The 26017-nt window shown below is 41.4% G+C and overlaps 1 protein-coding gene across 1 annotated transcript in view; it reads right to left on the bottom strand.

Annotated features, from left to right (window-relative positions):
- CCDC69 (coiled-coil domain containing 69) overlaps positions 1–12435 on the bottom strand; it is a 34545-nt gene extending 22110 nt beyond the window's left edge. The window contains exons 1-2 of the mRNA XM_027841797.1: positions 12237–12435; positions 3223–3292 (exon numbers count right to left, since the gene is read on the bottom strand). Of these exons, the coding sequence (XP_027697598.1) occupies positions 3223–3292; positions 12237–12284 (118 nt within the window). The 5' untranslated portion in view covers positions 12285–12435. The remainder of the gene's footprint in view (positions 1–3222; positions 3293–12236) is intronic.
- Positions 12436–26017: the final 13582 nt, after the last annotated feature.

Genomic DNA, 26017 nt, shown 5'->3' with positions numbered 1-26017 from the left:
ATTTTATTTGTCTTTTGTTCTCGAAGAGGGCCAATGACATCAGGAGAATGATGTCTTGAATTAGAGCTGAATAGGATTTCAGTGAGGCAGAGCTGTGCAAAGTCATCAGCCCCACTGGGACTCCCACTTGGGAGTCCAGTGGCAAGACATAGGTCAGGAAGATTGGCCCCCTTTGCTTTAGGAAAATTACTTTGGCATCTGAACGGAAGATGGATTGTAGTGGAGAGAGATGTGAGTCAAGGAGACCAGGGGACTATTGCAGTAATCCAGGTGCAAGATGTAAAAGCCTGCACCATGGTGGTAGCTTTTTAAGTAGAGAGAAGTAGATATACGCAAGCAATGTTGTCAAGGTACAAATGACAAGACTCATCAGCAGATTGAGTATGTATAGTGGATATGAGAGAAGAGTTGAGGATAACATAGAGGTTTCAAGCCTGATTGATTGGAAGGTGGAGCTCTCGACAAAAACAGGGAAATTTGGAAGAGGGGAGGGTTTGAAGGGAAAAGTGTTCTGTTTTGGTCACATTGAGTTTGAGAGGCTTATAGGACCTCCAGTTCAAGATATCCAAAACATAATTGATGATGTGAGTTTAGAGGTCAGAAAAGACTTTAGAGTTGGATAGATTGATCTGGGAATCATCTGATTATACAGTGTTGCTGTGAGGATCAAATGATGTAATAATGTATGTGAAGTATTTTGTAAACCTGAAAGCAAAACAGGGGTGGGAAACCTGAGGTTTTGAGGCCACAATGTGGCCCTCTAGGTCCTCGGGTACTGCTTTTGATTGAGTCCCAGTTTTACAGAACAAATCCTTTTATTAAGGGGATTTGTTTTGTGAAGTTTGGATTCAGTCAAAGGGCCATACTTGATGACCTAGAGGGCCACATGTGGCTTTCAGGCCACAGGTTCCCTACCTCTGTGATTCCAATACCTGCTATTAACATTATTAAGCTACGCTGGTGAAAAAACTTCAATACTCCTATATGACTTGCTTGCTTTGTCCAGAGGTCCAGTGTCCTTCACCCATATCATTCCCTGCTCTGGGCTTATTTCTGCCTAGCAAACCCTGGGCAGAATATCAGTGGAATTCCTTTTCACTGAAGTATTGGTGGCTGATAAAGGCTTAGTATAAGGTCCCTCCCAGGGAAGAGCTTCAGCACAGAGATGTTGCCCAATCTTACCCACTCCCAAATCACACCACATAAGTCATGCTTTCCAATAAGGGCAGCTGTGGCCATGCTTATTCTAAGAACAGCAATCTCTCTTTTTAAAGCCCTTTGCCTCTCCCATGTGACCTATTCGAAGCTTACATGTATGCCTTTACCCTCTTGAAATGCAGCAACTGTCCCTTATGAAAAGCTTATGCAGAGGAGGACCTGGGGATGGGGCAAACCTGATTTGTTCCACTTCAGGGGTCTGGGCTAGGATGGAGAAGAACTTCCCTTTGGGCCCAGTAGCCTAGAGGGAAGGGGAACTTGCTCTGTGGTTTGGAGGTGGAGAGTTTTCTTTTTTCCCATGTAAGTATCAATTGGAGACAAGAGCTAGGGATTTTTCTTTCCCTTCTCAGAGAAGGCTCATACCCTACTACAGCTCTCAACCAGCCAGTCAACTTTGAGATTCATAATAGAATGGTATAGTTAAAAGGCAATTAGGATTAGAATGTGCCTTATAGACCACTTTATTTAACACTCTAATTTTACTGATAAAGAAATTGGGGACCAGATGCGAGAAGGGATTTGCCCAACATAACAATTAATTTATTATACTGAAGACCACATTTTAGGAGGAACACTGATAAGCTAGGAAGTATCTAGTGACAGAAGTACAATAAACATTTATAGTACCTCTTTTCATGATGACAAAGAACTAGAAACTAAGGAGATAACTCATCAATTGGGGAATGGCTAAAAAGATTTTGGTATATGAATGTAATAGAGTACCATTGTGTTGTAAGAAATGATAAAAGGAACAGTTTAAGAGAAATTTGGGAAGATTTATATGAAGTGATACAGAATAAAGTAAACAAGACCAGCAAAAAAAATTGATAAAATAACAACCACACTCTAAATAAAGTCAAATAACTTTGAAAGACTTCAGAACTCCGATCAAGGAAATCACTAACCAAGATTCCAAAAAACTGATGGTGAAGCATGCTTCCCACCTCCTGACAAAAAAGTGACAGATACAAGACCTAGAATGAAGCAAACATTTGTGGACACAGACAATGCAGTAATTTGTTTGGTTTGGCTATGCGCATTTGTTACAAGGGTTTTGTTTTGCTTTGCCTTCTGTTGGAAGTGGGGTGAGGGAGAAAAAGTAAATGCTTGTTAAATGAAAAAAAAGAGAGAGAAAATAGGTGTCCAGAGAAAGACAACAAGAGGGGACAGCTAGGTGGCGCAGTGGATAGAGCACTGACCTGGAGTCAGGAGGACACTTGACACTTACTAGCTGTGTGACCCTGGGCAAGTCACTTAACCCCATTGCCTAGCCAAAAAAAAAAAAGATAACAAGAATGTTCAAAAGTCTTGAGATCATGCTATAATAAAGACTATAAATGTTTGAAAGGCCTATGGATGTTTAGCCTGAAAAAGGTAGACAACAATAGTTGGGATATTCCACATATGTGAAAGAGGCATTTGGTTTGTGTTTGGCCCCAGTGAGTAGAAATAAGGGAAGAGAAGAGAATGGAAGGGAAGGGCAGAAAGAAAGGAAAATAAGGGAATGAAGTGGCAAAGAAGCAGATTTAATCTAGATGAAAGGGAAAGCTTCCTAAGATTACAATTATCTTACAGTGGAACTCGTGTTGACTCAGGAGGAAGCACGTTTCCCTTTGCTGAAGTCTTTGGGCACAAGCTGGATGACACCATATTGGCTTAGTTATGGATGTTATAGAGACGGAGGGGGGTAGGTTATTGCTCAGGTATGGCCTCACGGTCCCTTCCAACTTCAAGATTTTTTTGGTTCAGGCCAGAGGCAATACCGTACTGAGGAATGAGTCAATCACCTGAGACCCAGGCTCTAGAAATACAGTCCTGATCAGAACACACCCAGCTAGCATTTTACCAGGGGCCCAAGGAGCAGAGAGGCAGGTGTCAGTGTTGAGGAAAGACAAAACGGGCCAGGGACAACTTCATAGGATTGGGCTGTTTCAGTCGGGGAGATGCGGTCTCCTCTTCCAGTAGGAGACTTGTGGGGTAGAGGGCATTAAAAGAACTTCCCACCTTTGTCTTTTTGCAAGGGATCCAGCTCTATGGGCTCAGGTCTTGGTGGCTGCCCTGACTTTCGGCGCCTCTGAAAGAAACCAAATGTTAGGATCGAGTCAATAAACACAAATGATGGTAGTCAAATGAGAGTGAATGACTAGAATCCAGGTCCTGCAGAGGGCAGCTGACTGTTGCAGGAAAGATAGGGCAAGGGATGCCATGAAATAGGAAGAATCCCCCTCTTACTTGGCTCTTTCCACAGCCATTACTGTCTAGCAGTGGTTAAATCCCTCAGAGGGTGTTTTCATTGCATAGTCCTGGTCAGTTAAGTCTGAGTTTCTCAGCTAATTGACCTATCCCTTAGATTCCTGTCTGTCTCTCCTCCACCCTCATCTTCACTGGGACCTGCCAAGCCTCTTTATTTACCCTGTTCCCTAATCCAGCCTAAACCTTCAGGGGCTGTTCTGGTCTCTCTAAGAGTTAGACCCCACACCCACTGATTGCAACCCATCCATACCTTCTTATTCTGTGTGACACATTTATATCCTCCTCTAAATCCTCCTCCATGGTGGGGAAAGAGAAATACTTTCCTTTAGGTCTTTCTGCTTTAAGTGGATACAAATGCAGTACTCTCTTTGAATGGATGAACTGTCTCTCTTTTCCCCCAATTTCATTTGGAGCAGCCAGATGACGCAGTGGATAAAGCACTGGGCCAGGAGTCAGGAAAATCTGAGTTCAAATGTGGCCTCAAACAGTTAGAAGCTGTGTGACCCTGGGTAAGTCTCTTAACTGCTATTTGCTTCAGTTTCCTCAAATGTAAAATGAGGATAAAACAGCACCTGCCTCACAATCAAATGAGATAATTATACATACACACATACACATATGTACACACACACATATTATCCCCTGACAAATAGCAGTTGCTATATAAATGCTATTCCCTTTTCCTTCTTTCACTTAAACTCTCCTTGCTTCAGATTTAAGCCCTCACAAGGCCCGGGGCACTGCCACAGGCATTCATCTTCTACATCTTTAACTATTCTCTGATTGAGATAGTGACTAAGGCTGGGAGTTGGAGGGGAGAGAGGGTGGAGGGAAGGAAACCCTGCTGAGGCTTGAACTGAATTGCATTTGGGAAATGATGCAATATTTTCAATGATCTCATGCTGTTCTTTGAAATAAAAGTCTATCTTTTTAATACTACTACCCTTCTAGTAATGCTATTGGACAGCAATTCCTAGAATTTCTCCAAGAAAGCAAAATTGTACATTACTTAAAGGACAATGGAGAGACAAATAGTAGGCGGATATAGGCTGAAGAATATTCTTAACAATGAATCCTATGCATGAGCTATACAGAAAGAGACTATCAGAGACAAGTATATGCAGAAAAGGAGGTGGGCTAATCCCACAGTGACAGGTAAGGGATAACAGAGAGACAGCCCTGGTATTGCATTTGTAGCACATAGTGTCAAAAGGCCTAGAGTAACATTTCCTGTACATTGTGTCTAATACCTTCACACCCTCAGTATTTAGGGGAAGACAGAGAAGTTTCATAGGTATGTATGTAGGAAGGTATGAATGGGAAGCAAACTGTCTCCCTGGAGAGAGTTTTCATATCAGTGATATCAGAGATCTATCAAAGTGTTGGTTTAAGTATCTTTATCCTTGCTGTCTAGAAATAATGGGACCTTTTAAAAAATGAGGCTGAACACATAGCTGGCCACACGAGAGGTTCAGTATATAACGGTGATTTGGGTAAGCTATAACCCTCTGAGGACTCACGGTCTATCTGGAGACACTGAAGGAACTGCCTTTCAGACTAGAAGATTGAAGCACTTGGAGGGCCCTTGGCTCCCTGCCTTCAAGAAGTGCTCTCACTTAAAGCAGAAGGTCACCTAGAGGAGTTTCCCTATTCCAACACTGGGAATAGTTGGAAGATGCACTAATGGAGTCATTGGGTAGTCACTGGGTGATCTTGTGGTATGGAAGTACTAAGCTTCTAAAGGAGGTCACCCTATACCTCAGGCCTGCATAACTTGCTGGCTGGCCTGGGAAAAATGTAGAGGAAAACATCCTTTGTATGTAGAGGAAATTGTTTGGTGAGCTGCAAGAGGGCTGCAGGGTTGTACAGGCCTGCTATACCTCATCCTTTCCCTAAGAGCTTCAGGGAATCAGAAGAGGAGACAGAGAGAGGATCGTCAAGGGCGGGTCATGGAGACATTGAGGCAATACAAGGCTGGCTAGAAGAAAGATCTAACATTTAGAGATGTCTCAAAATAGAAACAGATCACCTCAAGATCGATTGTTTCCCATCAGTGGAGGTCTTTAAGCAGAGGCTGGGTGAGCAATTGTCAAGGAGATAGAGAAAGAGCTCAGGTACGTGCTGGTCGGTGTGTGCTGGAGAAAGAGCCCTAGAAGTCAGAAGAGTTGGCTTCAAATACTATCTCTGAGACTTACAGGCTCTAAATCTATAATCCTATTATCTCTTTGAGTTTCAAACTCTGATATAATCTATGCTCAGAAGACCTTTGATCTCCTACTGTATCAGAAATTCAACTGGGGTGAAAAATGGGATGAGTTAGTCTCATTACAAATTGGGATTCCTCCACACTCTGCTAGGCTTGCTATCCTAGAAGCAGAGGGTCAATATGTGTCCCTGGTCTTGCCGGGCTCTGCCCCAAGGCCATACCAGTGGTGGCCTCCTTTGTAGTATCTGGGTCCTCTACTGACAGATCTTCCTTGACAAAGTGAGGTATAGGATCTGAAAGCTGCCACACACCAAGTTGATTCACAGAGAGTCGGGGAGGAGCAGGAAGGACGTAGAGGCGGGAGGCCCAGGGGGCCTCTTGGGGAAGAAGGGGGAGGGTCAGGACGGAAACCCAAAGCTGCAGAGAGATTATTTTGTGCACAACCAGATTAGAGAAATTCAGAGGGAAAATCATTGTTGCCTGACACTATTTCCAATAGGCAAAAAGTACTGTTGGACTCCTCAGATTCAAAAATCTAAGAATTTTATTGCCACTAATGCCACTAAATAGATACATCAGCCTGAGTATGCCTTGGGGACAGGGAGGGGAATGCTTAGTTTACATCTTGAACTCTTCACAAAGCTTCCTTTTGCTTTAGCACAAAACTGCTAGAAATACTCTTGTTGGGCACGTCTCCTTCAATGGAGATGCCTAAATAGCACGGGGACATTTTAAGTGATAGCTATCCCTGCAGACCTCTGGTCTTCTTTCTGCTACCCAGATGTTGAGTCTCTCAGAGGCAGCCCAAGATGATTTGGAAGAAGGTATCTTCTTTCCCTTTCCCCACCTTGGGGATTCACTCCTGAAAGCTGTAAATGTTTCAGAATTGACTACATAGGGTCAATACCTAATGATAGTGAGCCACACGTATATCAGAGAATTATAGAAATTCAGTTATTCTAACTTTACACATTAGTAAGGGCAGCTTGGTGGTGAAGTGGATAAAGTGCCAGGCCTGGAGTCATGAAGACCTGAGTTCAAACCTGGTCTAAAATACTTACTAGCTGTGTGACCCTAGGCAAGTCACTTAAACCCTGTTTGCCTCTGTCTCCTCATCTATAAAATGAGCCAAAAAAGGAAATGACAAACCCCACCAGTATCTTTGTGAAAAAAACCCCAAATGGGGCCACGAAGAGTAGGACATGACTGAAACAACTGAAGAATTAGAAGTAGCCCTGTGTGATAGAAAGAGCCCTGGATTTGGAGTCAGAGAACTTGGGTTCAAATCCAAGTTCTACTATAGATTAGTTCTGTGATCTTGAACAAATCCCTTCCCCATTTCTGGGTCTCAGTTTCCCCATTTGTAAAATGAAAGGGTTGGATTAGATAACTGTTGAGGTCTAGGGGTGCTGGGAACCCAAAATTCAAAGGTAAGTGATATGGGTCTTGCCTCGAATTTGAGTCAAGCCTTCTTTCAGTCAGAGACAAGGTTTATTAAAACACCGACTGAGGTGGGTGAGATTTTAAGAATCAGAGCTATTTGGTGATGCTTATATTGACAAGCAGGCCAGACTCTTGAGGAATCTGAACCTTTGTGATGCCAATACAACTGGGCCAGACGCTTAAGGAATCTGAGCAATTTAATGGGGGCAAGATGGACACCTATATACAGTGGTCAAGGAGTAGTTGATAGCTTGGGTGACTGGGAAGTAACAGAAAAGGACCTGGAAGGGCCAGGTGCCCCAGGCAAACACCAGGGACCTGGGCCACATGGGAAAGTCCGGGGGTTTTTCCTTTTTTGGGGTCCAGATCCCAAAGACATGGTCTTTTCCTTTCAGAGGTTCAGATCCCTTCCCTATCATAACCACCAACCTTCAAATCCTAAATTCCTCACTTTTACTGGATTTAGACCTAGCAAAAAGAAAGACACCATGTAGTCCAACTATCTCATTTGATAGAATAACTGAGGCCCAGAGAAGGAAAGTAATTTGCCAAAGGTCACATACTTAATGAATTATAGAACTGGGAGGAGGCCAGGGCAATTACCACTATATCATGCTACTTATCTGTAGAAAGGATTCCTGTACTGGGCAAGGACATAGACTGGATAACCAGACCCATCCCTTCCCTCTCTGGTATTCTAAAATTCCATGATTTCTCTTATCAATATTTTATTAATGGCTGTTTTCTACAAGCCAGTTTATTAACAACAGAAGTATTGGCCTGGAGGGTGAGTGATCAATCTTTTCTAAGTGTGTCATAACTTAGTCAAATCTCTTAGTCAGCATGTGCAGAGTTGGGGAACCAACTGGTAGGTCCTGACTGCCTGGATGTAATGGGGTGAAGAGGAGGACTGGAACATCCCAGCCTCCTACCAGATGTAGACATTATGTGTCAATGGCAGGCCAGCTATCTCCAGCCCCCAATCTGGCCTGTCTAGTCTCAGCCCTCGGGGGAGATGATGACAAAGATGATAGGGGCAACTAGGTGTTAGAGCACTGGACTTGTAGACAGAAAGACCTAAATTCAAATTCTATCTCAGATACTTACTACTGTGTGACCTTGAGTAGGTCACTTAACCTCTCTCAGCCTCAGTTTACTCATATGTAAAATGGGGGTATTAATAGCACCTCATTCCTAGGCAGGAGTATGCTGATAAATGTTTAACAACTGGCTCATCCCCTCCAAAAAATGTATTCATGACCCACTTTTAAAATTTAGTCTGCATTACTAATACTCCCAAGGGTGGTTAGGAACCAGATTAAAATGTTATTGGAAAATGTTTAACAAAATAGATAAAAAATACAATAGAACACAGATAATGTTAATACTTGGTTTTCTAAGTGACTATGTTCTACAGGGATCCTTATGTAAGGTTTAGTGGCTCCTGTTTCTATTTGATATCATCCTCTAGACAACCTATAAAACAATAAAATCAAGCCTCAGTTTGGTTGATCCTCCCCAGCCAGCAGAAGCTAGTTCCAGGATGTCTTTCCCTACCCTAGAGTTGTTGTGAGGACCAAATGAGTTCTGTTAAGGATTACACATATGTACACAATACAAGATAGATAATGTTAATTTGTGGTTTTCTAAGTCAATATGCTAACCTGCAGGGGAATCTGTTTCTATCTGACTTTGGCACCACTGACCCCAACCCATACTACACAGAGCTTTTTTCAGTTTATCATCATAATTAATACGAATATTGATATCTACCCTCCTCCCATTTCTTATCATTCTATAAGGATATGACATTGAAACACAAGGTCTGGCAGGTCTTTCCATGCTCAAAAAAATCTTTTAATACAGATTGGACAATGTCCATGTTGTGTAGGTTGTCCAAGGATCAGTCTAGCTGAGTGCAGAGCAATCTATCCTCACAAATTCATACTGTCTACTAAAGCATGATGAGTTGAAAGCTGTCTGAGGGGAAGGAGTGCCCACATTCATGTAATCATGGCCTTTTGAAATGTTATTATTGATAATAATAATTTTGCCTTGACTTGTGATTTCATTGGTTTAGGGAATCACCTGTTAAGTAACTCCCTCTTTCAATGCAGTGGTAGCCTGGCTCTATAATTTAACCTTAAAGGGCTAGCTGGGCCACGGAGATGCTAAATAACTTGACCAAGGTCACAAAGCCAGTAACTGTGAAGAGATGAGACTTGAACCCAGATCTTTCTAACTCCCAGGCCAAATCTATCCACTATGTCATGCTGCCTTATTCATCCTTATGATTATTATTAAATAATGACAGCAGCTCATATTTCCATCATGCTTTCCTGTTTATAACTCTATGAGGTTTCATTATCAGTTTCTAGACCTTCAATCCCTCCTCCTGTAATTTCAACCAGTTTCCTCTCATCCCAACCTCAGCAATCCTGGGATAGTTTCTGGGGGAACAACAGGACCTGCCAGTGCTCTGGGGCAGGGAGCTAGCTGGCCTCTGTTTGGGTAGGGGCAGGTGCCAAGGAGAACGGTCTCAGGAGCTCAGGCTGCCCGCCAAGGGTTGGCACCTGGAGGAGGAACTTGCTTGACATCAGTAAGAAGGGAGACGGACTGAACTTTAAACAACAAAAAAGAAACCAGTCCATCCTGCCATGTAAGGGCACGGGCTGGGCACTAACAGTACAGTGTGGGCAGAGGAGAAACACCAGGATACTCATTTGCAGCCAGGATGAGTGAGGGTTTCTGTGCCAAAAGGCTTTGTAATCAGTGATTACCCATGCTGCCCAGATATCTCCTTGGGTAAGAAAGCCTAGTCAGTTCCCTGTCTGAGGGGGTGGGGAGGGAATGGACACACCTTCTCCGTATCAGCCTGGCCATTCCCCAGCGCAGAATTCTGGTCACAGGGTTCTGGCTATGGCTGTCCTCTCTTACTCTAAGAAAGCTCACTTTACTGGTCTTCTTTGCCTCCAGTCTTTCTCCCTCCAATCCATCTCAACACTGGCAGAATAATCTGACTAATATACATCCCTTCTCTCCTCAAATACCTTCAGTGGCTCTCCAATTTTTACCGAATAAAGTACAAACTCCTTAGCTTGAATTTAGGGAACCTAGTCCCACTCTACCTTTCTAGACTTTTGCAAGTGAATTAACATTTACTAAGTACCCACTGTGGACAAAGCATCCCATTCCCTCCCATACTCTAGGTCCTTTGGTTGAAATCTCACTATCTCTCAAATGTTTTCTCCCCTCCCCCTTTCTGGTATTGGTGCTTTCCCCCTCATTGTCCCAATGCCTTTACTGTCCCATTCTCCTCATTTTTGCTTGCTGACACCCCTCCAGGCCTACTTCAAATGTTGCCTACTTCAAATGTTACCTCCTCCAGGAAGTCTTCCCTAATCAGTAGTAATGTCTCTCTCATCTGATCTCATAGCATTCCTCTTAGGCACAGATCACACGGTTCTTTGTATTTAAAAACATTTGTGCCAGCATCTTTTAGATTATGAGCTCATTGAAGGTAAAGGTGGTGCCTCATTTACTTCCGTCTTCTTCTGTCTTCCCAGGAACAGAGGCAGTGGCTAGAATATTGGCAACAGAGTAGGAAAATCTGGGTTCAAATCCTGCCTCAAACTTTTATTGTGAATCATTTTTTAAAACCTCTGTACCTCAGGAAGCTACCTAAAACTGAAATACTAAATCATAGTGTTGGTGAGAGTTCCTCACCAGGAAGATCACAGATCCTTCACACATCCTTCACACTTATTAAATGCTCAGTGAATGAATGGGTATCTTCCTACGTGGCCCCTTTTCGGGGCCCATTCTTCTGCTAACACCAAGGAGAGGCTGCTACCATCTCAGACTCCCTCTTAGAGGCTTGGTCTGAGAGAGCACCTGTCTTTTCCCAGCATCCCACTTCTGCAAAGAGACAGTCTGCCTTCTTGTCATCTGTGAGCCTTGAAACATGAGAGAGAAGAACCACAAAGAAAGGATGTGCTATACACTACTACACAGTAAAGGGGGGGTTCTTGATTATCTGAGCAGCCACAGGAACACAGCAGGGAGAATTATCCAGCCCATTCAGGGCAAAACAAATTTACCTTAACTTTCAATATTTTATAGATGAGGAAACTGAGGCACAAAGAGGAGGGGGGAAAAGTGACTTGTCTAAGGTCACACAACTAACAAGTAGCTATAAAATGAGAATATTGGACTAAATGACTCTAAGATCCCTTCTAGCTTTGACATTCAGCTCCGTAGTCTCTGTTTTAGGGCTCCTTCCAGGTCTCACATTCCTCATTTGTAAAATGAGGGGGTCAGACAAGACGACCTTGCAGTCTTCTTGGTCCCTTGCATCTAAGGTCCCTTGCAGCTCAGATAGTCTATGTTGGAAGGGCCCTTTGAGTGCTAATATTCTATGACTTTCAGCTCTAGAGGGGCAGGTGGCCCCATACCAAAGTAACTTGAGAGTCCCAGTAGCAACTACCTCTTCCCCCCACCCCCACCCTTGACCCAGGAGCTCAGCAAGTTCAGGGAAAGGAAGGGCTCCCTCCTAGAGATCAATCCCGAGTGAGCCCCAGATTTCAGAGACTTGAAGGAGGAAGTGAAGAGAGAGGCTCATCCATGGGGTTCTGGTTAGGTCATCTCAGATCCCCTGCTCCTCTGGGATATAGGCCCCCACCCCTCGAGGGCCCCCTCTTACCAAATGTGCCCTGTACAGTACTAATCTCAATCCGCGTCCCACACACTCTGACGCTATTGCCTGCCCTGAGACTGGGGCTCTGCTAGTGTACTCCTGGGGCGGGCTGGGCTCGGCTGGACTAAGCTATACTAGGATAGCTCCAACCTGGGTCAGGGCTGGTGCAAGGCAAACCCACGCACAGACAGAGCTGCCTCCTCCACTGACTGATTCCATATTAATCTTGCCACCACAAACCGGTGTCTAGTGACCAGGGGCCAGCTAGGGAGCAGCTGGGGTTGGGGGCTCAGAGGAGACAGAATTTTCTCCACCCCACCCCGGGACCCCAGTGGACCTGAACCCATCAGTCCCTCCTTGCAAAGCCCAAAGCCAAAAGCAGCACTTCTAAGGACCAAACTTCAGCGCTGTTTTCTTTACCTTGTTGGGGGATTTGTAGCAGTTTAATTTGCTGCCTCTGCCGCCCATCCTCCTCCTGGGACGGTCTCCCGGGAAAAGTTTCCAAACTCCAGGCAATAGGGGTAGGGGAGGAGGAGATCAGATTCTCCTTGCTGTACTCCCAGGCTGCCTCTAAGACCCCGAAACTGAACCAGAAAGCAGCCGACTTGAACTTACTTACTGGCAGTGCCGTAAATGTTCAAAGAGAAGGGACTCACGAAAGTGAGTCGCGGCTAGCGCCCGAGGCAGGTGATCAGAAGTGCTTCGAAACTCCCCAACGATCCCCAGCTGAGAGGTAGGCAGGAAAGGTCTTCCAGGAAGAATAGACATTGCCATCGGGATTTCTGAGTTTTCAGGGCATCAGATCCAGGTTCTTAGGTTCCCAGTTGAGGGTTTTTTCATTCCCCTTCACCGTTTTTGTTAATTGAGTCATTTATAGTTTGCAAAAAGATGGAAAGGGTTGCCAGCCTGAGGAATCTGTATCCCTTGGGGGTCTCACTAATTTAGTTGACTATGCTCTGGTAAACATTAAAACACCTTTATGATACTTTAAACAGTTGTTACACACCCAATGAAGTTTTCTTTTTGAAAAATTATTTAATCTCTTTATTTTATAATATTCCTTATTATATGTTGTGATACACAGTAGAATTTATTTCCTTTCATATTGAATAAGGGAAAGAAGGAAATGAGCATTTATTAGGCACCTACTATGTGCCAGGCACTTTATAAATATTGATTTTCACAACAACCCTGGGAGGCTGGTGCTAATATTATCTTCATTTTACAGTTGAGGAAACGGAGGCAGCTAGCAATTACAGCTAGTAAATGTCTGAGGCTAGATTTGAAGTCAAATCTTCCTGATTTTAGGCCCAGTGTTCAGTACTCCACCATCTAGCCAACACCTAGGAAACATGGGAAACTAAAAGGTATGAAAACTGAAAAAGATTGGCAATCCCTTGTATATGGTATAGTAATAAGGGCTCTGGATCATGAACCAGCATAGCATATCTGGCATTCTAACACATAGAGACTGTATGACCTTGGCCAAGGCACTTCACTCCTTACTTACTTCATCTATAAGATGTCTCAAAGGTTTGTTTTTGTTTGTTTTGCATCAATATTCTTTGGTGGTGCTCTATGACTGGGAATCATGAAATACTACGATTTCAGGTGTCCCAAGAGCTGGTGAGCATCTGCAGGCTACAGAGTGTTAGCCATCATGGGATGCACTGGAGACATAGCATCATCATGTTTACCTACCTGTGTCAGGAAAGGGAGGTGGGTCAGTCACATAGGGAGGAGAGATAACAAATGTGGCTAACATTGAGTTGGTATCCATACAAAATTAAAAGAACCATAGGAGAGCCCCTAACGTGCTGGATGGATGCTCTATGAAGTATTTATAGAAAGATATAGAAAAGAATCACCTAGAGGAAGACTTATGATGCCATAAATCCTCTGAGGTACTAAAAAATGGGGAAGAAGATACTAATATGAGAGTCAAATGAGATAATGTTTGTGAAAATGCTTTAAAACTATAAAGCACAAAATATCCCATCAATTAATACCAGTATCAATAGTGAAACTATTCTCTGTATAACATAACATAATATGACATGACATGACATAATCCATGGGACATGGCTAGGAGGGGCCCAAAGCACTCAATCTCATCACAATCTGTCATATCTGGGTCTTTGGGATCCCCCCCAAAAAATTTGGATGTGCAGAACCAGTGTTCATTGCTAGTTCAGTGGAAAAAGGTAACTAATCCAGTGGGTAATTTATTGGTGGGTGGAAAGAGAGAGGCAGTCTATTCTTGGCTTCTCCATGCCTCAAGAAGATTTTCATTCAGTTACTTTTAACCTCCCTGGGAAACAAGATCCAAGTTCCTGATTTTCTTTTCCCCAGTGGTATGTGCTGGTTAAATGCTTTGAGATCTTGCACAAATCGATGCTATAAATTATCTTACAGAGCTAAAGCATTCAGCTTTGCAACTCTTGCCCTGGAATCATACTGAACCGATTGGTGAGAACGCATTGTCTCTGGTCCTCCCGTTATCCTCTCTCTCCCAACAGCCATCTTCCTTCCATAAAGGCATGGAAGGGTTGTGATACTGCCTGGCAGATGGTCAAAACATTGAAATGTTATAATAATAATCATAAAAATTAGAGAACCATATAAATTGGCATATAATCTAGTACTTAGTTATGTTGTGCTAGCTATCATGGAAATGAGAGGTTAAGTGAGGGAGAGATCAGGCTGATCAATGAGTGGTTCCTAGAGGTATTACAGTTAATAGAGGTCATCATCATCATCATCATCATCATCATCATCATAGCATTTATATAGTGCTTTAAGGTTTGCTTAGTTATTTACATATTATTTCACTTGATCCTTACAACCCTAGGAGGTAGTCAGTCAATAAACATTTATCAAGCACCTACTATGTGCCAGGCACTGTACTAAATGCTAAGGATACAGTGAAAGGTAAAAGGGAGTTCCTGCTCTCAAGGAGTTCACAGGTTAATAACAATTCCATTATTCCCATTTTGTAGATGAGATAACTGAGGCATAGAGAGGTTAAATAACTTGCCTAGGATCACACAGCTAGTGAGGGTCTGAGGCAGGATTTGAACTCGTCTTCCTGACTCCAAATCTAGCACTCTGTCCACTAGCTAGCTGTCTCTTCACCGACTATTAGGGATGTTCTAGAGGGCCTTCCTGCTCAGACAAGATTTGAATTGCAAGAAAAACTTCTTGTAACTCTTCACATATATTTTTTGATACTAGTACTTGTGAAACATGGAAAGTTTCAAAATTGCACAAGGGGCTACATTTTTAACTAGTGCTTTTGTCCTGATTCCAATTAAGCTGAAAAGTCAAATATAATTGTCACATGTGTCATTTTCATTAAAAATCCAAAAATTATACTGCAAATTTCTCTTGATACAACATTACCACCAATACATTTACAAAGTAACAAATATTTTCTACCACCAATTTCAACATATGTAATTAAAAGATTGTCTTTAATTATATCTGCTGCTTTAGCCATTTGCAATGCAAAATAGGAAGATGTTTGTTTCTCAATTAAGCACAAACATGTGTAGACACACAATGGGCAGTGGTAGTGGTGGTATCCGGTGGTGCAGTCAACTGTGCAATATAGTTTAAGAAGAGCTGAAGGGGTTGCCAGTGGAAAAAGTTTAGGAAGTCCTGGTAGTGGACAGATTACTGGATCTGGAGTCAGAGAGACATGAGTTCAAATCCTGCCTCAGGTACTTAGCTCTGTGACACTGAGCAAGTCACTTATTCTATCATGCCTCAGTTACCCCATCTGTAATAAAAATGATAATTTGAAAACAAAGGGTAAACAACATGCACTTACCTCATGGATTGTTGTAAAGATCAAAGAAGATGATATATTTAAAGCTTATTATAAACATTAGAGCACTATATAAATGCTAGCTATTATATTAATAATACTTATGTATATTATATGATAATTTTAGTTATTATATGGACAACTCTTTCCATTTATGATATTTGTGAGCGGAAACTTTCCAACTCTAAATTTATCATCCAATAATCCAAGTATAGTTACTATAACTTGAAATCATTTGAAACTGCTTTGCGTGTGATTCAACATGAATTATTTTAATCACTTCAATAGCTGCATGGAGAACCAATGTTTTTTTCATATTGAGCAGTTTCCTAAGCTAGTTTGATGATGATGGCCATGATGGCCAGCATTTATCTAGCGTTTTAAGATTTGAAAAGCTTCTTACATATTTTACCTCATTTGATCTTCACAAGAAGGCTGCAGGCAATCCCTTTGACATCACAAATAGAAAACATCTGATTTGTTCCTCTGAACAGCTTTCGTCCTGCCAACGTAATTTTTTTCTTTTTCTTGATGAACCTAACAATCACTACCAAACACAAATATTACAATATCCAAAGAGTAGAAAAAATAAGTTTGTATATGAACCCAGGAACTTCTGTTACATGTTTGTTTGTTGTTCAGTTACGTCAGACTCTTTGTTGACCCTATTTGGGGTTCTTTTGGCAAAGATACTGGAGTGGTTTGCCATTTCCTTCTCTAATTCATTTTACAGATGAGGAAACTGAGACAAACAGGGTTAAATGACTTGCCCAGAATCACATAGCTTGTAAATGTCTGAGGCCAGATTTGAACTCAGGGAAGAGAATCTTCTGGCTCCAACCTCTGCACTCTAGCCATGGCACCATCTAGCTGCCCCAACTTTTGCATATTAAAATGAACAAGACAGTTAACAAAATTGCCCTGTTTTCTTCTGAATTTTGTTTTCTTCATATTTTTATTTGTGCTCTTTATTATCTTTTTTTCATTTCTATCACTTTCCATTGACTTATCTACCTCAACACTTCCCTCTTCCCCATAGAAGCAAGCCCCCTCTTGCAACACATAGGCAGTCATACAGAAGAAATGAACACACTGGTTATTTTTTAAAATGTGCAACATGTCATTATCTAATTGATAAAGGGTCAAAGGACATGAACAGTTAACACTTTTTGGTACACAAAAGCAGCACTTTTTTGTTACATATTTTGGATATGAAAATGTTTGTTGAAGACTGTCAGTGTCAAGTTCATATTAGTATATTTATTTTAAAAAGAAAATGCATATTTCATCCGATACCTCTAGTTAATCACTTCTCTGCTAGGAGGTAGGAGACAGACTTCATAATTATCAGCTTTCTGAAATCGTGATTCATCACGGCATCCATTGATTGGAGTTCTGAATTTAAAAAAAAAGTTCCCTTTATATTACTGTGGTAATTAAAAAAAATTGTTCTCCTGATTCTACTCATTTTACTCTGTATCAGTTCCTACAAAGTCTTCCAAAACATCTCTGAATTCCTTATTTCTTATAGTTCAATAATATTCCATTACATCGATGTACTACAATTTGTTCAGTCATTCCCAGTTGATGGGTGCTCATATGTTTTCCAGTTCTTTGTTGCAACAAAAAGTGATGCATAAATTTATGTGTATATGTACATACATTATATGTGTGCATATTTATGTATATGTGTGTATATATACATATACACATACATACATACATACTTATACACACACACTTCTGGATTATTTTCTTCTTTGACCTCTTTGGGATATAATTAGGCTTATTAGTGGTATTCAGGGGTTTGTTGTTCAGTTGTGTCTGACACTTCATGCACTTGTGGATTATACTGGGAAGGGTCAAGGAAGCCTTTATAGAGTTATTATTGTTTGGCTATTTCAGTCGTGTCCAACTCTTCGTGACCCCATTTGGGGTTTTCTGGGCAAAGATACTAGAGTGGTTTGCCGTGTCGTTCTCCAACTCATTTTACAGATGAGGAAACTCAGGGAAACAGGGTTAAGTGACTTGCCCTGGGTCACACAGCTAGTTAGTGTCTAAGACCAAATTTGAATGCAGGAAGATGTCTTCCTGATTCCAAGCCCAACATTGCGCCACTTACCTGCCCCAATTGCCTGTTTATTTAGGGTTATTATACTTACTATATATTGACAACAATTCCCTATACACCTTGGATATTAGACTTTTCACAAAGATAGTTGCTGCTTGATTCCCCCTCTCCCCATTAATGTCTTCTCTTCTATTTTAACTTTATTGTTTTTAAAATAATTCTTTTCTTTAAAAAAAAATCCTCTATTTCTCATAGTATCTCTTCTCCCAGTCCCTCTTTGGGAGCTATCTTTTAATAATTTTTTTAAAGGAAGGGTGTGTGTGTGTGTGTGTGTGTGTGTGTGTGTGTGTGTGTGAAATTAAGCAAAATTAACCTATTGAAAAAGTCTGACATCATTTGCAGTGTCCCGTGTCCATGGCATCCCACATCTGCAAAGAAGCAGAGAAGTATCTTCTCATATCTATTTTGGGGGAGGGTCAAACTTGGTCATAATAATTTTATAACATTCTTTTTAAAAATTATTGTCATATTGTTATTCTGATTCTTTGTTTCCTTTGGCATAGCCATGGTGTAATAAAGTTTTTTGAGTCCTGCTCATTTTCTTTTGCATCAGTTCCTTAAAGTCTAGCATGTTTCTCTGTAATCATCATAGTCAATGTTACTTATAGCACAGTAGGATTCTATTTCATTCAAGTACCACAACTGGCTTAGTCATTCTCCAAACAGTGGACATCTTTGCTACAAAGTGCTGTTATAAATATTTTGGTGTACATGAGACCTTTCTTTGTCATTGACCTCCTTGGGATATATGCATAGATAGCACTCTTTCAATTGTCTCCAAACTCACAGGCACACCAGTGAATTAACCAAGGAACTGGGAATTAACACAACCATTTTGAAAAGTAATTTAGAATTATGCAAATAAAGTGACTAACCCAGAGATTCTACTATTAGGTAGTACTTTTTGTGGTAGCAAAGAACAGGAAACAAAGTAGATGTTTATCACTTGGGGAAATGGCTAATAAATCATGGTACATAGATAGAATATCACTGTACTAAAAGAAATGAAGACTACGAGGAATACAGAGAGGTATGTTTCTATGCTTCTTACTTACATGAATTAATACAGCGTGAAGTAAGCTGAAAAAGAATGAAAAATATATGAAAAAGACATGTATATATATTTAGAGAGAGAGACCACAATAATGTCAATGGAAAGAACAACCACCACAAAATAATCAAAAGTAAATGTTGCAAAATTACACAGAAGCATGGCCCCAAAGAATAGATTTGCTTTTTTTTTTTGTGAGGAAGTTGGGGTTAAGTGACTTGCCCAGAGTCACACAGCTAATAAGTGTCAAGAATCTGAGGTCATATTTGAACTCAGGTCCTCCTGACTCCAAAGCTAGCTCCATCTTCTGCGCCACCTAGCTGCCCCTCAAAGAAGAGATTTGAGAAGATACCCCTACTCCACTCCTTTGTAGAGGTGGGAGGTCCATATGTGGAACACTGCCATAATTTTAAAACTTTTTCAATGGATTGATAGTTTTGCCAATTTTTTTTTCTTTAAAAATATTATTTGTTATATGGGATAGCCCTCTAGGAGGGAAATAGATTACTGGGAGAAATTTTGGCAATATAAAAATAGATGTCAACAAACATGTATATTAAAAAATTGTCCCTGAAGATGACGACTTCAGGTCGGTGCCTTCCTGGAACTTCTTCTTCACTTCAATAAATTTTCCCTCCCCTTCCCCCTCACTCTTCCCCTCTCCTCTTACCCCACCCCCTCTTCCCCTTTTTACTTCTGGCTTTGAAAACTGTTGTCAAATCCATGGTACCATTGCCTCTGGGAAAGTCCTGTTAATTTAACTGCCCTATAGCTCTACTCACCACCATCTTTGTGACTTTCCAGACCTTAACTCCCTGCCCTCTTCCGTGTGTGTTTTCCCCCGTTAGAAAGTGAATTCCTTGAAAGCAGTGACTGTCTTGCTTCTGTATTTGTGTTCCCATCATAAATGTTTTTCCCTCATCCATTCATTTATTCACTCATTCCTTCTTTCCTGGATCTCTACTCCAGTTCTGAGAAACTTTGAATTTTTATGCCTGACAGGTTGGAGAGAGGAAAAAAGTTATAGGGAGTAGGGAGAATGGTGGCAGAGGATGTGGCAAATGTGCGATTGGATGAAGGCAGCCTAAATTTTTTAAGTTAAGGAATTGTGAATTTTAAGTGGTCTTAAGAAGCAAGGATCCCCACCTGTTTTCTCTACCATTAACTCGTTGAATGACCTTGGGCAAGTTGCTTCTCTTCTCTGGGCCTCAGTTTTCCCATCTGTAAAATGAGGAAGGTGGATTAGATTGTGTCTAAAGTGGTTGCCAAACTGGCATATAACGTGGTGATGTTTTCTGTATGTTCTACCGATGGTCTATCTACTCTTCTGGTTCTGAGTCCTATGAGCTCCTTCAGGGGACCTGGTCATACTCAGTCCCATTTGACATGGTAGTTTAATTCACACAGGTCAGAAGATCTGGTCTCCAGCCCTGGTCTGACCCATCAACTGGTGTAATACGATAACGGCGATGACTGTGGTCTCTGAGTTGATAGGGCAGGAGCTGGGGAGCAGCTTCCTATACTCTCTGACTCAGACAGCTCTGAGCAGTCAGTGTTGTGGTTACCAATGCCTTGGGTTATAACACGTTTGTTTTTTAAATTCAGCCTTACTACCTTTTAAACCGGGGCCCTGGATTGGCTCCAGTGACTGCCAGAGACTATTTCCCTCACCCCACCCTGTCTCTTTTCTTAAAGTGGCAGAGAGCAAGTATAGACTTGTATTTTCCATGTGCAGCGAATAGCGTAAATCTTTCAAGCTGTACTTTTGAGAAGGAATTGTGGTGTTCAATGCTCCCTACCCAGTCTTTTAACTCCTTCTTGCATTTCCACACTCTACCCCCCCTTACTGGCTTCTACTTGCCAGGATCTTCCCCATCCAAACTCCCCAAATTATTGCTTAAATATGAATGGCTGAATTACTACTTTAGTCACATAGGGGATTTTTTTAGGTCCACATGGCTTTAACCCGAGGTGACTTTAATAAAGGACATTTTATGTTTTTGAATCAGTTTCACTCCTCCTCTCCATTCCAAATTGTATCATTTAGCTAATTTCCTGCTTAGCCTTAAACTTTAATCTTAAACACTGGATTTGGAACTAGATGTCTTAGGTTTAAATCTCCACTCTCTGATTTTGGAGAAATCACTACACCTCTCTGGACCTCAGTTTCCTTCACTGTAAAATGAGAGGGTTGGATTAAACTCACAACTTAACCTTCTTTTGTATTATCTTCACCTTTGGCAATCTGGTAAAACTTGTGGATCCCTTCTTAGAATATTTTTTAAAATGCATAGGATTATAAAGGAGACCAATTATATTTAAACGTAGTTATGTATTTGTATTTATTTATTTAATATTTTATTTTTTTCCTCAATTACATGTATAAAAAAATTTTCACATTTGAAACAGTTATCAAAACAATTGTTTAAAAAGAATCCACAGACCTAGCATCAAGACTCCTTAGGCTAGAATATTTCAAAGTTCTATTCCAGCTCTAGATCTTATGAAGTTATGTCTGTGCTTCAGTCAGCATAATATAACAGAGAGAGTTCTTGACAATGGGTCAAAAGACTTGGGCTCCAGCCTAGCTGTCACTGTCCTATTGTACAATCTTGGCCAATTTACTTCTCACTGAGGGCCACTGCTTCAAGAAGGGGAAGGGAGCTTAAGACAGCTGTTCATAGTTATGTCCTCCAAGAGGTTCTCCTTGCCCTTAAGCAGCCTGAGGTAACAGGATTCACTTTGGCCAGAGGTGCTGTGACAATGGGATGTCTCCCAAATGGCACCATCACTGCCTCTTTAGCCCAGGCCTGACCTGAACGGCAATAAAATTGTCCAAGTACTGGGTTGTAATATAACTGGCCACCTGTAAGGCGTTCATATGCCACAGCACTTATAGTAGGGAAAGGGCAAAACTTGTGAGTTCATTAGGGTAGGGAACTCCTGGCACGCAAACTCCCTCCTGCAGATTGGCAATTTGAATTTACCTGTCACTAAGAATCATAGGCTCATGGACCTACAGCTGGAAGAGACTTACAGTCATAGAGAGCTGCATAAGGCACTGAGAAGTTAAGTTACTTATTCATGGTCATATAGCTACTACATGTCAAAGGCAAGACTTGAACCCAAGAAGAAACTACTTCACCGTCAGGATAATAGCCGTAGATTTAGAGCTGAAAGAGACCGTAGAGATCCAAATTCCTTATTGAATAGATAATAATAATAATAGCTATTATAGCTTTATAATAGCTTATATGTAGCTATATACTGTAGCTTTATAATAATAACTTTATGTAGTGTTTACTATGTGCCAGGCACTATGTTAAGTGCTTTACAAATATTATCTCATTTGATCCTCATAACAATCCTGGGACATAGTTGCTATTATTATCCCCATTTTACAGGTGAGGAAGCTAAGGCAAACAGAAGTTAAATGACTAGCCTAAGGTTAGCAAGTATCTGAGGTCAGATTTGAACTCAGGTCTAGGATCTATCCACTACCCCTGCTATCTAGAAAAAGGAAACTAAAGCTGAGATGTGAAGTGATTTGCCTAAGGTTACATAGGTAGGCAGGGCACAGTTGCAATTTGAGCCCAGCTTCTCTGGCCTCAAACTCATTACCAGATGGCAAAGTAGAAAACATACTTCACTGTGTTGGATTTCCAGTTCTGCCAGTGACTTACTAGTTGTATGATATTGGGCAAACCTCTCTTCTCTCTCTCTCTTTTTCTCTCTCTCTCATCTATAAATTGGAAAGAGTAACCCTATTTCATAGGGTTGTACTGAGACAACTGCATTGTAAAGTGTTCAGTAAAAGTATTAATAATGGCAAAAAGTATTCCATGTTCAATATTCTAAGGCTTCTTCCAACTCTGACATTCCGTGTTCTAAGGTTCCATCTCATCTCTTCTATGATCTATTCCCCTAAACTGACTGTTCCTGAACACACCTACCTTGACTGAACTAACCCAATTATGTTACAACTTTGAGGTTTTGGAAATCTGACACCACAAACTCTGAAATTCAGGACAAATCACCCATCCAACATGGACAAACATGCCGCTTGGGATTTGAGTTTAGAGCCTTAGGGTAAAGGACTTTGTCTGTTTCCAGGGCCAAGACAGAAGATCTCTGGTCTTACATTCAACTTTGAAGGCTGTTTCTACAGTTTTTCAAAGGTAGAGCCCTGCTAACTTCTGCCTGCTGCCTGCTGCCTGTGGGCCTATCACTCTGAATTTGTAATCACAGGACCTCGGGTGAAATTCCAGCACTGCTACTTACTACCTCGGTGACCTTGGCCAAGTTACCTGAAGGGTCATGACTTCATAATCTTTAAGTTCTCTTTCAGATAAAGGTATGCTGGAGCCAGCTCATATTGGCAATTGATTGTTGAATTTTTAGTGTGAGCATTTATACATTGGAAATCAGCAAACTACAAATCAGACTTTGGTTTTTGGTTTTGTTAATTGTCTAGACTTAAGAAAGTGATGGAGAATATGTTAGTAATGGAGATTAAACTTAAAAATGTATCCTACATTGCCCATTTCCCCCCCAAGCTCCAAGCCAGATGTTAAAATTTTACCACTATACTTCTGCTTCTAGCTCTGAGTTAGTGCCCAAGGGTAAGATCAACAAGGATCTCTGCCCTCCCTCTTCTTTAAGAATGCATAAAAAATGAGTCATGCTTATGAAGTACTTTATAGTTACTAAGCACTTTATCCCATACTATTCCACTCATAATATGCTTGTGAGGTATTGCATGTATGCATTCATGACACATGGATTATTATCTTCATTGTATAATGAGGAAAATGAGGTACAGAGAAAAGTGACTTGGCCAAGGTCACATAACTTGTAAGTCAGAGGCTGGGACACTTGTTCCTCTTAGCCCTCTCTCCTTAAAGAGTCTGTGGTAGTAGAAAGAGAATCGAACTCAGAGTCACAAGACATGGGACTAGTCCAGGCTCTGCCAGACTCAAGTGTGACTTTGGCCAAGTCATCTTACTTCTCAGAGTTTTGTTTCCTCACTTTTGAAAGGGTGATACTTGCCTCCGCCTTATCTACTACCTAGCTAGGTTATTGTTTCGATTTGAATTACATAAGGGTGTTATAAAACTCTGCAAAAAGGATGAAGGTTATCATTAATGTCTTCACAAATCCAAAAGAAAGCAGTATTGACCTAATGGTCCCAGGGGAAGAGAGAAAGAGAGTAGCTCCAAGAAAAGAGAGAAGAACGATCTGAATTGGGCAATTTTCTCTTTCTGGGGCTGCTGCTGTAGATGACTGGGCCCTGAGTCCTCAGTAAGATGGGGAAGCAGTTGTAAGAGAAGCCACAAGCCACGGAAAGGGGCAATCTGTGTGCCCCGATCCCCTTCCCAGCCAGCTGCCTGCTCCCTTTCTCTAGCTCACAAGCTCTTCTGATGACTAAATAAGGATGGAGTGGCACATTCCTCCTCAGGCAGCTAAAAATAAACTCCTGTCCCTGAAGTGTGAGCCACAATCAGGCTCAACAACCTAACTGACCCCTCAGGACCTCCTCCCCTTCAGGAGAATAGGCATTTGGCCAACCTCTCAGCCCCAGCCCCTCTACCCTGTCCAAACTGAAAGAACTCCTTTCTCTGGGGAATGAGAGCAGGCATCTGGTTGTTCTTTGATCTACCCAGGGCAGACTTCCCTCCCTTCAGATCTGGAGTCTGACTATAGCTGACACAGAATCACAGAATATTAGAGCTGAAAGAAGTTTTTTAATGTAGGATACAAAGTGTCTGTCTTCAAAATATAGATATGATGCCCTGAGAGATAGAGGGTGCCTAACATAAGTCAATAAATATAAAATTTGTCTGGAGTTTTGTGAATCTGATCCAGTGAGCTTTAAAAAAAGTGGGGGAGAAAGAAAACTCCACCTACCCCTCATGTAGGTGGAGTTTTCTTTCTCCCCCACTTATTGACTTATGTTAGGCACCCTCTATCTCTCAGGGCATCCTGAACACAGGACCAGGGCTCTATCCACTGCGCCACCTAGCTGCCCCTTAGAGCCTACTATCTACCAGCCACTGTGCTAGGCACTTTTACCTCACTTGATCCTCACAATAATCCTGTGAGGTAAGTGCTATTATTATCTCCATTTTACAATTGAGGAAACTGAGGCAAATCAAGGTATTAAATGACATGCTCTGTGTCACATAGCTAATGTTTGAAGTCAGATTTGAACTCAGGTCTTCCTTACACCAGGCCCAGTGCTCTATCTGTTGTAATACTTACCTTCCTCTAATAGGGCAATGGGGCTCATGCCTAGAATAAATATGACTTTGGAAGGATATCTTTCATTCAAAAGGAACAGAATAGATCAAAGGAGTGAGAAAATCCAGGAAATGGATGGGAAAAGCAAGAGTGGGGACCAACGGATGGAGAAAATGAAGTTGTATTATTATGGGAATAAACTACACCCAACCTGCAACAAAGAAGGAAATTGATCACAAACTTGACATGACTTAATTAATATTAGTAGTAATGGTAGATTTCATTTTCTATAGTTCTTCACTGTTGTGGAGTCATTTCTGTCATGCCCAACTCTTTGTGACCCCATTTGGGGTTTTCTTGGCAAAGATCCTGGAGTGGTTTGGCATTCCCTTCTCCAGTTAATTTTACAGATGAGAAACTGAGGCAAACAGGGCTGAGTGACTTGCCCAGGGTCACATAGCTAGTAAGTGTCGGAGGCTGGATTTGAACTCAGGTCTTCCTGACTCCAGGGCTGGTGCTCTATCCACTGTGCTACCTAGCTACAGTTCTACCTGTGCCAAAAGCAGAGAAGCTGATAAATTCTTGATATACCTTAATGATATTCCATTCCTCCACTCTCCAAAACGTAAAAGGAACAACAAGGGGTAGTGCTGTTCTAGGTCTGATTATAACCAGTAGGAACTGGTTGCTAAAGTAGGAAAGATGGGAACCTTAGAAGGAAGTATCACTTTGGGGGTTAGATTTTAAAAAGAACACTGACAAGGAGGAGCATCATCATTATCATAGTTAGCATTTATGTAGCACTTTCAGGTTTGCAAAATGTTTTTTGATTTTCACAACCTTAGAATATAGATTCTATTATCCCTATTTTGGAGTAGCTAGGTGGCATGGGCCTGGAGTAAGAAAAACCTGAGTTCAAATCCAGCCTCAGACACTTACTAGCTGTGTGA

Source organism: Vombatus ursinus, unplaced genomic scaffold (assembly GCF_900497805.2).
Source record: "Vombatus ursinus unplaced genomic scaffold, bare-nosed wombat genome assembly UNPS02014863.1, whole genome shotgun sequence".
Classification (NCBI taxonomy): Eukaryota; Metazoa; Chordata; class Mammalia; order Diprotodontia; family Vombatidae; genus Vombatus; species Vombatus ursinus.
The sequence above is the reverse complement of the archived record's forward strand: the minus strand, read 5'-3'. Positions and strand labels throughout refer to the sequence as shown.